This window comes from Argiope bruennichi, chromosome 5, assembly GCF_947563725.1.
Source record: "Argiope bruennichi chromosome 5, qqArgBrue1.1, whole genome shotgun sequence".
Taxonomy (NCBI): Eukaryota; Metazoa; Arthropoda; class Arachnida; order Araneae; family Araneidae; genus Argiope; species Argiope bruennichi.
The window spans coordinates 63,262,794-63,278,321 of record NC_079155.1 but is presented as its reverse complement, the minus strand read 5'-3'; the positions used below and the strand labels follow the sequence as shown (position 1 = coordinate 63,278,321).

At 26.5% G+C, this 15,528-nt stretch overlaps 2 protein-coding genes across 4 annotated transcripts in view; one reads left to right on the top strand and one right to left on the bottom strand.

The window, feature by feature from the left end:
- The first annotated feature begins 3,455 nt into the window (after positions 1 to 3,455).
- Positions 3,456 to 10,676, top strand: LOC129969259 (39S ribosomal protein S18a, mitochondrial-like). Its single transcript, XM_056083728.1, has 4 exons — positions 3,456 to 3,612; positions 5,255 to 5,394; positions 8,821 to 8,944; positions 10,546 to 10,676. Exons 1-4 carry the CDS (start codon positions 3,489 to 3,491, stop codon positions 10,620 to 10,622), a joined length of 465 nt encoding a protein of 154 aa, XP_055939703.1. The 5' UTR covers positions 3,456 to 3,488; the 3' UTR covers positions 10,623 to 10,676.
- Positions 10,677 to 13,214: 2,538 nt separating this feature from the next.
- The window catches only part of LOC129969596 (protein phosphatase 1 regulatory subunit 14B-like), a 62,810-nt gene continuing 60,496 nt past the window's right edge, over positions 13,215 to 15,528 (bottom strand). For all 3 annotated transcript variants that reach the window (XM_056084234.1, XM_056084235.1, XM_056084236.1), the window contains exons 4-5: positions 14,752 to 14,793; positions 13,215 to 13,698 (exon numbers count right to left, since the gene is read on the bottom strand). In XM_056084234.1, coding sequence (XP_055940209.1) covers positions 13,657 to 13,698; positions 14,752 to 14,793 — 84 coding nt within the window. In that variant the 3' untranslated portion in view covers positions 13,215 to 13,656. The remainder of the gene's footprint in view (positions 13,699 to 14,751; positions 14,794 to 15,528) is intronic.

The window sequence follows — 15,528 nt, the reverse complement described above, 5'->3', positions numbered from 1 at the left end:
AAAATGCCTACTTTGAAGACGACTAAAGTTGATTAAAAGAAATTGAAATATGTATTTTATTTTCTTAATAGATTTGATAGATTTAGTAGAGTTTCGAAGATGTAAGATAGTTTTTAGAACTGATCTCGTAATTCTGAAATGTGGTTAATGTGGCAGTCACTCCAGAGTCATCATCCCAGTATTCAAATTTCCATGAAATACTTCAACCAGCAGTTGAAATATAAAGATAAAAAATACGAAATGTAAAATAAAAAAAAAATCCAGATAGATGAATATAAAATGCTTCGTGACCCAGTTGTTAATTTTTACGCCATTTACTCTCTCTCTCTCTCTCTCTCTCTCTCTCTCTCTCTCTCTCTCTCTCTCTCTCTCTGTGTGTGTGTGTGTGTGTGTGTGTGTGTGTGTGTGTGTGTGTGTGTGTGTGTGTGTGTGTGTGTGTGTGTGTGTGTGTGTGTGTGTGTGTGTGTTAATCCCAAGCATACGGTTAATAGTATAGTATTGTAAAATTGAATTTCTGTTTTAGACACGTTTTTCCTCATCGATTAAAACAAACATTTTATACATAAACTCCATAATAAATGTGATACATTTATGGCATTAAGTTTTTGAGTTATTAATTGACATGCTTCTGAAAGTGCAGACTGAAAGAAGTGTTATCTACACCATAGATATTAAATATGTGTGACGAATTTTATTCATCTTGACTTATATTCGAACAGTTAGACGGATAGACTTCATCTGAACGGGTTTTATTCAAAATTTAATAAAAATCTACAAATTTAGTATAAAGGCAGTGTACCAAATTTCAAAATTTCATCCGTCTACTCAAAGTGCTTTAGAGTTATCTTTGTCACAGACAGTCGGATATTTTCCAAAAAGATTTCTTTAAGGATTCAACGAGATCTAAAACATGGAGATTCATCAAAATTTTGAGTTCTTTTTATTATTATTATTATTATTTTACGATTACAAGACTTTCTATATACTAAGTATATGAGAAAATAAAAAAGCCATGATTCGCTAAAGTTTGAGTGAAATATATTGAAATCAGTTAGAAATTTCTATTGTATGTTTTAAAATTAAATTTAGGCAAGTTAAAAAACATGTTAATGGATAATCCTACTCTAAATTACCAACTTCGTGGTGCAGCTGGGTTTTTTTTTTTTTTTTTTTTTTTTTTTTTTTTTTTTTTACTGATAGCCTTCCTTGAATCCTTGCCTTCAGAATTTTTAAAGAACAACATTAGAACTAGTTCTTTTCCCCTGGTTAAAGTAACTGTGTACTCATTACTTATCATTAAAATTTTAATCATAATTAATAGAGTCGTGTCTTTTAAAATCCTTTGGATATTTCTATTAATAATGAAGGAACGTGTGGAAGTGGATGTAGGAGAATTTTGGCACTCTACATGCCAGAGCATTTGAGGTATAGCTACCGAATTTGGCATGTATATATATTTTGAAGGGTGCAAATTACAATCTTCCATAACAAAAATTAAACAAAATTTTGACGGACTTTTTTTGTAATAACTTCCAAGAATATTACTTCACAAAAATACATTTTACACCATTTTACAATTTAAATATATATATATTATTTTAATTATGCCAATTTAACTGCCCTACAAATATTTCCTTAAATTTGACATACTTTAAAAAATATTTTGTTGCCTTATTTCCAACAGCAGATTACACCGTTGTCCTAAGATTCAAATTGTTTTCATTGTTCCATCAAATATTTAATCACGCGATTTTCTTCAGTTGTTAAAAGAATAAGAAAATGATTCTATCAGTGGAGTTTTCAAGACAAACAAAAAAGTGATATCGCAGTATTCTGCGATATTTAGAAAATGGATGTTTTGGATATTTACGTTTCTAATAACATTATAAGGTTATGGGGCTGGTCACCATTTGAAAGTTTTATATCATAAATCAAAGCACATGTGTAAGATGATTAGAATAAATGGCTTTAATTTCTGACAATTTGACGAAATCATGGACTTGAAGCTATATCTAAACGATTTAGCTGAAATTAAATATAACCAATAATTCCGACGAACCAGTTGTTCACCAAAGGTTACTAGTCAGTAATAAAAACGAAATATTTTTATAGTTAGGATCGATAGAATAAGTTAATACTTAAAATAAGTGTTATTTTACAACAGAATTGAATCTAAACAAAGAATCAATATAGGCTGTTCTTCCGTATTTTACAAGAGAGTGCAAAATTAGTTAGTGAATCACATCTTCTAATGAAAGGAATTTATCTCCCGAAGCTTCCGTTTTATAGTATTTAAGATTTAATAATATATATTATTAATATTTCATTAGATATATCTAATAAAATTGTTATTCCCTTCTTTTACCAGCAAATAAATTATGGCCTGTGTCAAGGACATGAGTGCCACGAAGGTTCAGATTTTTCGTGTCAGAATTTTCCATATGAAAACACTAAGCTTTGAAACAAATTATAAAGAAAGCCATTATTCGTGCATTAACCGAATAATTCAAGTCCTTGTATTCATCTTATCTAGCTATTTATATTTTGCATTATTATTATTTTTATTATTTATTTATTCTTACTCGAACAGCCGGATTCAGATTTCATATGGATAGATTTCATTCAAAAAGTGGGAAAACTCTACAAAAATTATGTAAAACCCATGTACCAAACTTCAACTGCTTCATTTATAGAGTTTTTAGTTATCATGATCAAAGTTAGATGTGCCGGCGTCCTGGCATTGGGATAGCACATCTTCCCCGTGATCTGGGCGTCCCGGGTTCGAGTCCCGGTTTGGGCATGGTTGTTCTTCTTGATATATCTATGAGATGTGTGAAAGTGCCCTACTTTAAAAAGGGGTTGTGCAAGCGAATGAGTGATGCGTGAGTAGTCAAGTCGTATTCTTGGCCCAAGATGGCTCTGCAATAGAAACCAGAGGCGCTGCCCCTTAGGCTTAAATCGGCTGTCTTTGAACAGCGGGCATGTCCGTAGCATGTGCCATAAGAAACAACAACAACATAGATTTAATTCCAAAAATGTGTTTTTTGAAATCGGGGGGAACTTTAAAAACTCTGATGAGTAGGAAATTCTCCAAAATATGGAGTTTTGATTTTCAGACGATTACAATACTTTCTTTATTTTCACTGTGTATACGAGAAAGCAAAAAGTTGATTGATTGATTGATTAGGAGATTAATTTTGCACTGGAAACCAAATCAAATTAATGCAGAGGAATTTAGACCAAAATTTTGTTCTTCAGTCTTCTATATGGCACAAAAAAGATGATTTATTACTCATGCATCATCTGTATATGTTTTACCAAGGTATTAGAATGAATCAATATTAATTTGAATAATTCTAGTACGACTATGGCAAAATTAAAATAATTTGAAAACCATTCAACATTATCAATCTGGCAATTCATTTCAATCTTATTCGAACTTAACTGAATTCAAGAATTCTGTATATAAACATCATATATAAATAAACATGGCTTTAAATCGTGTTTTTAATTTATCTTCTTTAAAACATCATAAACATGTTTTCGAATATTTATTTTCATGTAACAATGTGCGTCAGTTTTCACTTTCATCTTCAAAATTCCTTGTAGAAGGTAGGATAAAGAAAGTTTTCTCTAAAAGATATAAAATAAGAACCTTAAATTCTGAAAAAGAGAAAATTGCGTTTACTTTCTTTCCATTAATTTATATAAAAAAGAAATAAAAATTTATTCCCTATAATTTCAGAAAAGAAAAAAAGGAATCTTTTCATTGCTTTAAAAACGCTGTTTTGCGTAGGGAAAAATTCTATCCGTTAATTTACTAAATTTTTAACAAATTGCATGAGACTGTTCCCATTTGTATTCTTTGGTAGTTGTTTTTGTGCAGGAAATTATATCATACTAAACAAAGATAGTCATAAACTCTTGTAGCGTTGAATGTAATTATTTTTATATTATTTTATGGACAATGTAATTATGTCAGAGCATTTCTAATGATAAAGGAAATACATAATATTGTCATTTGAATTTGTTTAGTTAAATGAATCATATATGAAATTCAAACTCCGGAGACTTTTAAAATCTATAATTGAATGCTTTAAATCTTCTAGAAGGAGAAATTTGTAATATAGAACAAAATAATATCATTTATTTTGTTAACTCTATAATTCATAATTACTAATTTAAATTTTAGTGTTCACATATTACTTTGTTTTAGAATTTTAATTTATTCCTTGGTTACTTTCTTTCTCATAAATGTAATATATATTTGCTAGTCATAGAATCTAATATTGCTTTAGCCTATTGAAATTTGTGAATACCTGCAAACAAATTAATAATGTGTGGCATTAAAAGCATTTCTTGCCAAATATAATTTTACTCATCAGTAAGTGCTTTTGAAATAGCTGAAATGCCATCTAATAATGAAGGATTTTAGTTATTTCAAAGGATCGTTAATTCTTACTAATCTCTGTTTCAATGAAAGATCTTTACTCATTTAAATAGGTCCTATTGAATATTTTAATTCTCTAATTGTAATTTTCCAGAACTAATGCTAATTCTGAAATACTAGAAGTTATTTTATCAATCATAACTTGACTATTTTTGATTTGGAAAAAATGAATCATTATATTTCATTTTTCTTATTATTATTGCTGAATATTAAATAGAAATATTACAATTATTTCATTTATAATCAACATGTTAGGGTTATTATTTTTAAAAAAAATTAATTTTCTTTAAGCTTCCTAAAATTTAATAAAAAACAGCCTGATAAGATTATCCTGTTTCTATAATTCCATATTAAAATTTTTTAAGAGCAATACTGTGATTTTTGTGAATTTGTTATGTATACCTTTGCAAAATTAGAAAGAATTCTGTTTTCTTTATTATTTACAGTCTTTTAACAACTCATGTGGTAATTTCTTTCAACAGTTTTCTTGGACATAATTATTCTAAATTTCAATCAACTGGCTTGTATTAGAAATTTTAATATTGAATAATTAGGAAGTATTATCTGATAATCAAATCCATGTGAATGCAATTTATTAAATCTTTGAATTATTTTATTTAAAGCATTTATTAAATACAAGCAACATAACAATGTGAAAATTGTTTTGTAAAGTAATATAATTTAATCCAATAAAAAAACTAGAAGGTATTAAATTTTTATCTCATTTTTAATGTTACAAAACAATTATATTTTAAAATTAGTACAATTCTCTCTCTTATGCTTATTTTCTCCTTATTTATTTAGTGAAACGTACAGAAACTGATAAACAAATTGTCATTGAAGGAGTTAAAGTGAAATCAGATCGAGAAGGGAAAGTCATTAATTTACACAACAGGAAAGGATGCCCTCTTTGTAGGGTTGGTTTGCATTTTGTAAAACATACAGTAAGTAAATATTTAATGTAAATATCAATTGGAAGTATTTGAGTATAAATAATTTGAATAAAAGCAAAAGTATTTTAAAGCACTTTCTTTTATCCTATAGACACAAGCTACTCTTTGTTTTAAATTGTTACTTGGTTGTTATTTCATTTAGTATTTGATGGTCAATGAAGAAACGCTATCAGCAGGCCTCAGTAACAAAAGACGACGACTTTTATTAAATAAGATATGCAGATGAAAATATACAGACAACAAATGCACAGCCGAGACAAACACACACAATGCACAGCAGCACACTACAACAAACAGTAGCCCTCAAGTTGTAATAACAACCACAACACACGAAGCATCCAGACAGAATTCAGCAGAAGGAGGGAATCTCCGTAGCTTCTCTTTACGGTGTCCAAATGCCTGCACTTCTCCACTGTGTACTCACTTTAGCTATATCCGACTGGCTACTGCTCACATGACTCAATGCTGCTCCTACAATAAACACCAGGATTCGGCACACAGGTTAATTCAGCAAATGCTTGTGCTCCACACAACGCTTGCACTTCGCTAGAGTGATTCAACTAATTGGCTGTTGACTCGCTATCCGACTCTACACTTTTCGGCAACTCTGACTGTCTTCAGCTTAAACTGCTGGCCTTTTATAGCTCCCAGAGCCGAGAAGAGAAGGTTCTTGAACAATCAGGCATATCTCAGTTTCTTATTGGCTCTATTTGCAAAATTCTGGAAGATTCCATTTGTATCTATTTTGTCGCCAAGCCCTGAGATCACTGGTTCAGAATCCACCCAGCATTCAGCAGAGCTGAATGCTGGTTGGTCTTTCCAGTGATTGAACTAACCATGCTGGGAAGCAACATTATTGATTTGCAACAATATATATATATATTAGCAGCATATTGCTTACAGAAGTCAAGATGGATAGTTGTTCCTTCCAAATGAAACACAATTATAGAAAAATTTCTCATCAGAGTTCACAAGGAAAGGAACCTATTCTAATCTTATGGAACTAAGATTTGTTTTTTTCAGATATTCTATAAGTATTTTTAAATAAATAAAGATGAAAATTCGATTATTATTTATTTTGAATCATATTAAATGATCTTTTATATAAGCTTACTTACCCCAGCTGCACAACAATATTCATTGTACAATATTTTTACATTATTGTTAAACATTTATTACATTGTAAGAATACTATAATATTGTTGCAAATCTGTAATTTTGCTATCCCGCATGAATAGTGTCATCCTGGAAGAGCCGTTAAAACCCTTTGTAAGATCTATCCTGTGCGTCAATGACCTGAGAGCTTGGCGACGAATTTGGCGAGTTTGGCGACTAAATGGATACTACTGGAAAGTTCAAGAACTTTCACGATCCATCCACTAAGACCCGAGATACAACCAGGTACGCCCTGATTGGTCTGAAGATTCCAGCCCCGCCTCCCGGAACTATAAAAGACGAGCAATCTGACGCTGCGAAGAAGTCGTGTGTATCAGAAGAAGTGTGTGTATCGGCGGAAGTTGTGTGTGTGAGAGAGTCGGAATCGCCGACACGTAGAGGTCTTGGAGGATTAGGCAGCAAGAAAGCTGCTGAACTAATGAACTATTAGAGATTAAATATGCTGCGCTATTACAATTAATTGACGGTATTTGTAGTAGAAAAATAATTTTGTAACAATATTATTTTAAAATATTTTGTAATAATTGAAATTAATTATGATGAAAATTGTTAAAAGATTTTTTTTTCTAAAATTATTTCCAGAAATATATGTATATATTATTTTCTTTGAATTATAAATATTGTAGTTTGATTGCTTTTAATATATATATATATATATATATATATATATATATATATATATATAAGATAAGTTTGCAAATGAGTGGTCGACAAAGAAACAAATTGTAAATTAACTTCAATCAATTTTTCCACATGAAGGCATGCTGGGAATATTCTTATTAGAATTTATTTTATGTGTGTCAATTTATCTTATTTATTTTTGAAAGAAATGCCATGAGCATTAAGGATTTTTATTCCTAATGCTAATGCTGTTTAAGAATTAGAGTCAGCAATTGTTTCGATCACATGTTGGAAATAATGAAATTAAAAAAAAAAAGTTAAAATTAGATTTGGATTGAAATAAGAAAACATTTTAGAATAAAATAATAGTTAACTTAAGATTAAAAATAAGAAATCATTCAAGATTTAAATTAGATTAATATGTTTATAATCTCATTCCATTATGTAATTCATTCTTAATATTAGTTGCATCTTTTTCATGTTTCATGCAAAATATCTTTTAACCCTTTCCAACTCAAATTTTTATTTACTGGTGGTAAATTAATAATAAAAAATTGAAAAAACAACATTGTATAAATCCTTTGTGTTTATTTTTTTCATTTATGACAGATTAATCATTTTCTTAATTAATAAATTAAAACTGTTAATTTGCCTATTACCAAAAATAGTCTCAAGCCTAAATCAAAGGTGATTTACATAGAAAAAAATATAAGGTTAAACAAAATGGGAAAATTATTAGAAATATAAATATTAGAAGAAATTAGAAATATTTATGGTATCAATTACATATAGGAAATGATTGTGTATATTATATCATACTGTATAAAATTGTGATACCTAAGAAATTTTGTTGGTGTATTAATTAAAATTATTTGTAAAAGTGTCATTTGTAAATATAATGATCTTATTTAAAAAAATTATAGATGGAGAACAATAGACTGCTTTTGAATATTATTTTTCTATCAGCTTATATTTTTAATGGTGACATCATTTATAAAATATTATGTATTATGTGCCAATTATTTTTGCAGATGAATACAATAAGATGTTCTATGCATTTTCAAAAATAATTATCTTATATTGGCATGTTTCTGCCTTTAATATTCTAGACAATGTCTCAACCTGTCCCTCTTTTCTTTTCCCTTTAATTAAATTCTTATGCATTAAATGGTCTTTATCATTATTATTTTAAACTATTTAGGTATAGTTTTTTTTTTGTTTGTTTGTTTCTTAAAATCAATGAATATTTCAAAAAATTTTATAAATTTTCAAATTATGCTTGATTATTTTGTATTTTTAAACTTAATTAAAATATTTTGTGTAGTTATTGTTAATTAATAGAAAATGTATTGACATTAATTATTACATTTTAAAAATATTCTTTAAGTATCATATATGAATGTATAAGTTAAAGAAATCAGATATTAATAATCATTTCTCTCTTTGTTTTATTATTTTTATTTAAATCATAAAAGTCATACTTGTTCTATATTAAAAGTTCCCTCCCTTATATTCAATGCATATGATATTTTTTAGAATTACTGTGCATTAAGGAAGTTCTGTACTATTTTTTACTTGTCTGAAAGTATTTATAAATATTTTTTTATTTATAATTTATAGGATACTTTAATACTTAGCCAGTTTGTAAGCTCAGATGGCACAGTGATTCCACAACATATTACAGGTCTTTGTAATAAACAACATTTTCGAGTAACAAGAGCTGTAGCCTTAGCACAAAGAGCAGGTATGTTGTCAGATTATTTATTGGTCAATTTTTAAAAAGTTAATTTGCATTTAAAACTACTTACGTTTATCAAATTGCAAATTAAGTGGCGGCGTCATTGATTAAATTCATGTTGTTTCCAGTACCTTAAACACTGTAATTGTTTTGTATAAATGAGTATTATGCATTTTGTTAAATTCCGATGTCTTTCTGCTCCTTCATTTATAACTGTATATATTTACTGATGCATTGGTGCATATTCTGTTTTTAATAAAACAAACTGTTCTTAATGTTGGTTAAATATTTTCAATGAGAATGGTGAAGTGTTGCATTTTATTTTAACTACTATTTTATGTCATTGCATTTCTCATTTATTTTTAATGTAGCCTTATTATAAACTAATTTGCTTTCATCAGAAGAGCAAAATATTTTATTTTATAAAATGTAGAGCATTTTTTAAACTGTTCCCTCCCACACACACACACATACACACACAAACACAGATACTAATTTTAGGGGGGGGGGTCTTATTCTCATTATATTTAAACAAATTTTTAATAAGTTTGTCTTATTAATTGGGCAAATGTTGATTAGAATTCTATTCTATAATATGATAGAATTGCCATAATAAGCACAGTCTTAAAGATATTGACTGCTTTAATTAAATTGTAATGATAGATGTTGTTATCATGCAATAAAATAATCATTACACTTCTGAAAGAGGAAGAAAATTTTTAATTACATGTTAATACTTCATAGGTACGATTCATTCATTTTAGGGATAAATGAAATTAGACAGTGTCAGTTAAATGTTAAATAATACATAATTAACTATTTTTGCCATATAAATATATATGGTTAATACAACAATCATTCTATCAAGATTATTGCTGGATTTGTTTATATACAACAGCTGTATACTTATCCCCTGATGATCATTACAAAAAGTTCTAAAGTGAAGTGATTGATAAAATGCATGGGAAAATACTCTAGCTTTTTTTTAATTAATTAATAAATAGCATGCAAACAAAGTGTTTACATAATCTAAAACATTATTGCATATAACTGATATATCCATAATTGGAGTAGTTAATGCAGTATTATAGATTCTAAAGGATATATAAGTAGTTTAAATATGCATAACTGTTTTGAATAGTCCTGGCAAATTTAGGGTTCTTATTTAATGTATTCCTCTTAATGTATACATAGAAAAGCTAATAGCAGAATATTCAATCAAATAAGTTCAGTAATTGAATATCAAAAACTGAGAACAAATGCCAAGATTTTCCTTTAGAATTTAAGGAAATTTAAATTCCCATTAGGATTTCAAAATTTTTTATTACTTATATTTCAACTGTAATCAATCCCAGCTAAATTCCATTACAGTTTGATTGTTTATAATGGGAAAGCTTTTTGATTTCATTTTTCTCTTATTACCTTTTTTCTTTTAAATAAAATGGTCATCATATAATAATATCATGCCAGCATGTAGTGACACATAATAAAGACAGAATATTTGTTAGAAAATGTTGATCTTTAAAATTTTGGTAAAATGTCATGAGCAATATCTATCTGACTATCACATAATATATTTTTTCTGATTATTTAATTTATTTTTGCAGGTTTAATACCTAAAAAGTCTGGAACTCCTGTATTTGGGGATTGGGAAAAGTGGAATACTTATTTCAAAAAATATTAATTGTTGAGTTTTATTTTGTGTAATATTGTGGTATTAAATTAGTACAAAGTTTTATTGTTTCACTCAATTCAATTTTTAATACAAACATTCTTTCATGCTCTATATAAAGTATCTTATTGATATTTAGCTGACATGAATTCTTTTATTTACAACAGCGTTAAAATAAACACACAAAAAAACTTATTATTCTGCTGTTACAGTAAAGATAAATTTAGACAGGAATATAGCAATTTTCTCAATTTTAAATTTTGAAAAGCTTTATATTTCTTAATAAATCTATTTCCAATTACAAGGTACCCTCTATTAAATTCTCTTAGATATAAGTTATAGAAATATAAATTGTTAATTTCAAAAACATTTGTTTGTCAAACAAAGAAAGTTTAAACATACAACATCTACTAAAATGTTGAACTTGTTTACCTTATTCAGAAGTAATCCATATTGCTTTTTTTTAATTGTAAGACTTAAGTATAGTTTTTAAAAAAATTGAAAGTGACAAAAATAATGAATAAGTTGTGACTTTTTTAAAAATATGTTTTCATTCTGAACAAGATTTATAATTGAAGCACCTTTTATTTGTGTGAAAAATGCGGCATTAGCATTTCAAAATTTTTATTGTGCGTTTATTTTGCCATAAAATTTATTTTTTAGTTTAAAGAATTGTCAAGCATGAAGTAAAATCTTATTTTATATTGATGTTGTGCTAGTCTTTTAAAAATATTCATTTGTGTTTTAAAAAAATACAGTTTTTTTTAAGTAAAAAAATGTTTAATTATACATTTTCGATTCACTTTTTTTATCCCTATTCGTCAATTTCATATTTATTTATCAAATTAAGTCACACTTCTGAAGCCTCAATTGATGATTAACTAAAATAATATATTTGATTCAGTTATATGAAAAATTTTAATAACTATAATTGACCAAGTAGAATTTCTTGATTGCCTTTTTCATTAGCATTTATGAATAGTAAACATTTTTATAGACAGTACTAAAGATTTTATTACTATAAAATAATTTGAAGCAGACATGCATTATTTAAGAACATATGGTTTATTTTGATTGGAACTCAAGTTTGTAGTAAAAAGGTGGGAGTATATGCAGTAAATTTTTGCCTTAGTTTATACTGTGAGCTATAACATAATTGCATAAATCCAGACATTTTTTTATGTTATAACCAAATATATACTAGAAAGAAATTTTGATTAGTATGTCAGTCTATAAAAAGAAGATAAAAACTCTATAAATATAATAAGAAATAGTAATTCATAATTGTAGAATTTTCCTTGTTTAAAAATTTTATTTATTAATATGTAGAAATTCATGTATTTTATTTTTTTATTAAATTGTTCTTTTTTGAATTCATTGTTCATTGTCGTTTCATTTTCTAAGATGATTTTTAGGTTAACAATCAAAGTTTAAAATTGTTTCATTTAGTATTGACAATCTATTTGCAAAGTTTTTATTCATTTTCATTTTGTTTATTTTTCATTGAAAAAATAATTTTTAATAAATTCTTTTAATATGAAAAGCAGCAGGCGATATTAAAACTTTATTTTCATTGTATAATTTCTAAATTATACTTTTTTTTTTTTTTTTTGGAGGAAGAAAGAAATTATTAGTTGTTTAGGAAAACATTTGTTTCCAATCGTAACCATTAAATATGTCCTATGGACTTAATATGTTAATCAGAATTTTTTATTTATGTATTAAAATTACTTATAAGCTTTCAGATATCATATATTACATACTGTATAGATGAAGTTCGCTGTTTCTCTTAAATCATTTCAGATTTATTATTTATATTCTAATTTCTAATATTAAAAACATTTTGTTTCACTGTCAAATTTGGTACATAATTTTAATCCATAAATGGAATTTTAAAGAGAGTCATAAAAAATTATTTTTATCCATCTTTTCTCGGTTCAGTTCTTAATTTAGTGTTACCTCTCATTTTGAAATCATTGTTCTCACTATGATGGTTTTACATATAGTTTGTTGTATATGACAGTTAATATGTTAACACATATGGACATGTTTAATTTATTGCATAATGAAGAAAATCTACAGAATCATAAAATTTTCTAAACTGCACACAATCGCATTAGGATTTTTTGTTTTGGTTTTTTTGAAAGTCAAATATTGTGAATAAATCTGTTTAACATGTATTAATTTCATCTCCTTCTTTGGGCATTCTAGAACATGCAAATGTCCTTATTTCTCCATAAGTTTTCCATAAAAGTTTTTATACAATTATAGTTTGTTTTTTTTAAGTAATGTGTAGTTTATAGAATAATTGTGTAATTTTTTTTTTTTTTTTTTTTTTTTTTTATCCTCTGCATTTATCTTTGTTGTTTCTGTTTCTTTTTTCAATATATGTGTATGTTGAAAACATATGATTTATATAATCATAATGCCAGAACAACATATATAATTTATACTTTTTAATTCATTTGAAAGCAGATAAATTGTTAGAGGACTTAACATTTCATTAAGAATTTTACATTTAAGTAAAAGCTTAATAAATTTTTCCCTAATTTTTATTTTTCATTTTGATCTTATCTTATCGTCTTTCTAATAATTCCACAAAAAGAGACAAAACACACTTTATTTTAAATAACAGTTACCATATACACAGATCATGATTATGAATTCTGAAAGATAAAAATCTACAAATAAATATATCAATATATTTAAATTATAACCACTCAATCACAAGAGAAATCCAATCACCTTGTAGAGTAATAGAGTAACTAATGTATACAAAAATTCTTTAAGCATAAAACTAGAATAAAATACTCTTATGAGAAATTCAGCATTTAAATTGAACATATACAAAAGGGAGAGTTTTTGTGGTACCTGGAAATTTGCTTTTGTTTTATTTCTTTCCTTACATAAACCTGATTGATGAAAACATAAATAATCACAAATGGGAGATGTATTTCATTGTGCAAGTAATATGTTCATGCCAGATGAAAGTTATTCCATGAGAAATAAACACATGAACATAATCTCCATTGTACAATCCAAATGTTTACAAAGTTTTTGCCCTCTGAAGCAATTCACTGATGAATTTCTAAAAAGAAAAAAAAACATCAAAGTTATAAAGTGATATTAATGTATTTTATTAGAGAATAAAACTTTATTCCATATCCAAACTGTAAAATATGTTACATTTGAATTAAATTATAATAGATATTTCAAATTGCTGGACAAATTTAATCCTGGCAAGCCAGTTTCTGTTTCAAACAAGAGGTATAGGATGTAAAGCAAGGGCAGCCTTAGAGAGAAATCATTTTACATTCTACACCACTTGTTTGAAACAAAAACTAGCCCACCAGAATAGAATTTGCAAGGCTGGTTGGCCTGGATCAGTAGTCAGTGAATAAACTTTTTTTTTCTCGATAGAATGAAAGATAATTACAGCATCAAAAAAAAAAATGTGTTTATTTCATAATACATTGCAACATTTCTCTGCTAGTCTCTTTCTTATTCTAAAAGATCCTTAATTTTCATATTTAATTTTCAGCTTACACAGATAAATAATTATTTTCACATATGAGATAATATCTATGTAAGTAATTTTAGTATGTCCTAAATTGAATGCAAAAAATTCTAAAATTCCTGTATACGAATTTTGCCTCCTAGTAAAAATAAACTGAATATGGAAAACTCTATTTTCAAAGAATTGTTCAAATTTTATATTTATTGATGAAACATTGAAGAAAGAGTGTGATTAATTTTATCATACGTTTGTTGAAGTTACTATAATACATTTTGGTTAACAATGATCCTTAACATATAGCAGAAAAGTTTAGAAATCCTGGTAAGTAAACATTTCACAAAAAAGTTTAGTGTAGAAATATTTCATTATTAAAGGATTAAATAATATTAATTTAATAATGATTCCTATTCATGAGAGACTGAAATTCAGCAAAATGTTTGGGCAAAAACTATTTTTAAATTTTAATTTAGCAAAGAGGAAACTAAACCAAATAAAATAATACTAAAATATTTCTTGTAGAAACTTATATTTCAAAATATAACAGTAAATAAATAAAAGATAGAACAAACATAAGACAACTATTTAAAATTTCACTCATCTAAAAACTTTAATTTATTAACTTACCTCTACATTTTCTTGAGATTTTTTGGCTCCAATTACCTTACCCTGTAAATAAGATATAATAAATTTATATCTGCTCATGTGATATCTGTACAAAGTACCTTAAGTAAAATTACAAGTAAATTTGTTAAAAAATGTGTATGGTTACACAATAAATAGTCATATTTACAACAAAAAAAAACCCTTCGTCTATAAATATTTGTTTTAGTACCGTAATATATTCTCTCTTTTATTATCCTTCTTTAAAATCATTAATTAGCTTCTATTTAGTTGTTATTTCATTTCTGGACATGGAAATAACAAAAGTTTAATCTGTATTATTTTAAGCTGAAATTTTCTTTAAAAGTTATCTTAAATAAGTTTAACTAATATGAAATCCATGTTTAGACCCACCATTGTTTCTAAAAATTAAATTAAAATTCCTCTAAAAAGAATTAAATTAAATAATTTCCAAAAGTAAGAATTTTTTTCAATCATATATATATTATTTTTTTAATTTATAAAAACATACATTCTGTTTAAATATAATGGCTTATTAATTTTAAAATTTAGATTGTTTTACTAATAATTCTGTATGCATTTTATAGATAACATAGTTTATTAAGTGTAAAGTTAAGATTATTTTACAGAAAATTTTATGCATAGGATAACAATTATAAATGTCAGAAATTTAACAATAAATTTGATAATATATATTATGTACAAGTCTGAACAATCTAAAAGATTTTGAAACATATGATGAAAGCTATATTTGATCAATTTCTTTTATAGAATTATATC

Coding starts and splice junctions, on each gene's coding strand:
- LOC129969259 (XM_056083728.1), top strand. CDS start 3,489: ATGGCTTTAAATCGTGTTTTTAATTTATCTTCTTTAAAACATCATAAA. Junction 3,613..5,254: donor TTCAAAATTCCTTGTAGAAG/GTAGGATAAAGA, acceptor TTATTTATTTAG/TGAAACGTACAGAAACTGAT. Junction 5,395..8,820: donor TGCATTTTGTAAAACATACA/GTAAGTAAATAT, acceptor TATAATTTATAG/GATACTTTAATACTTAGCCA.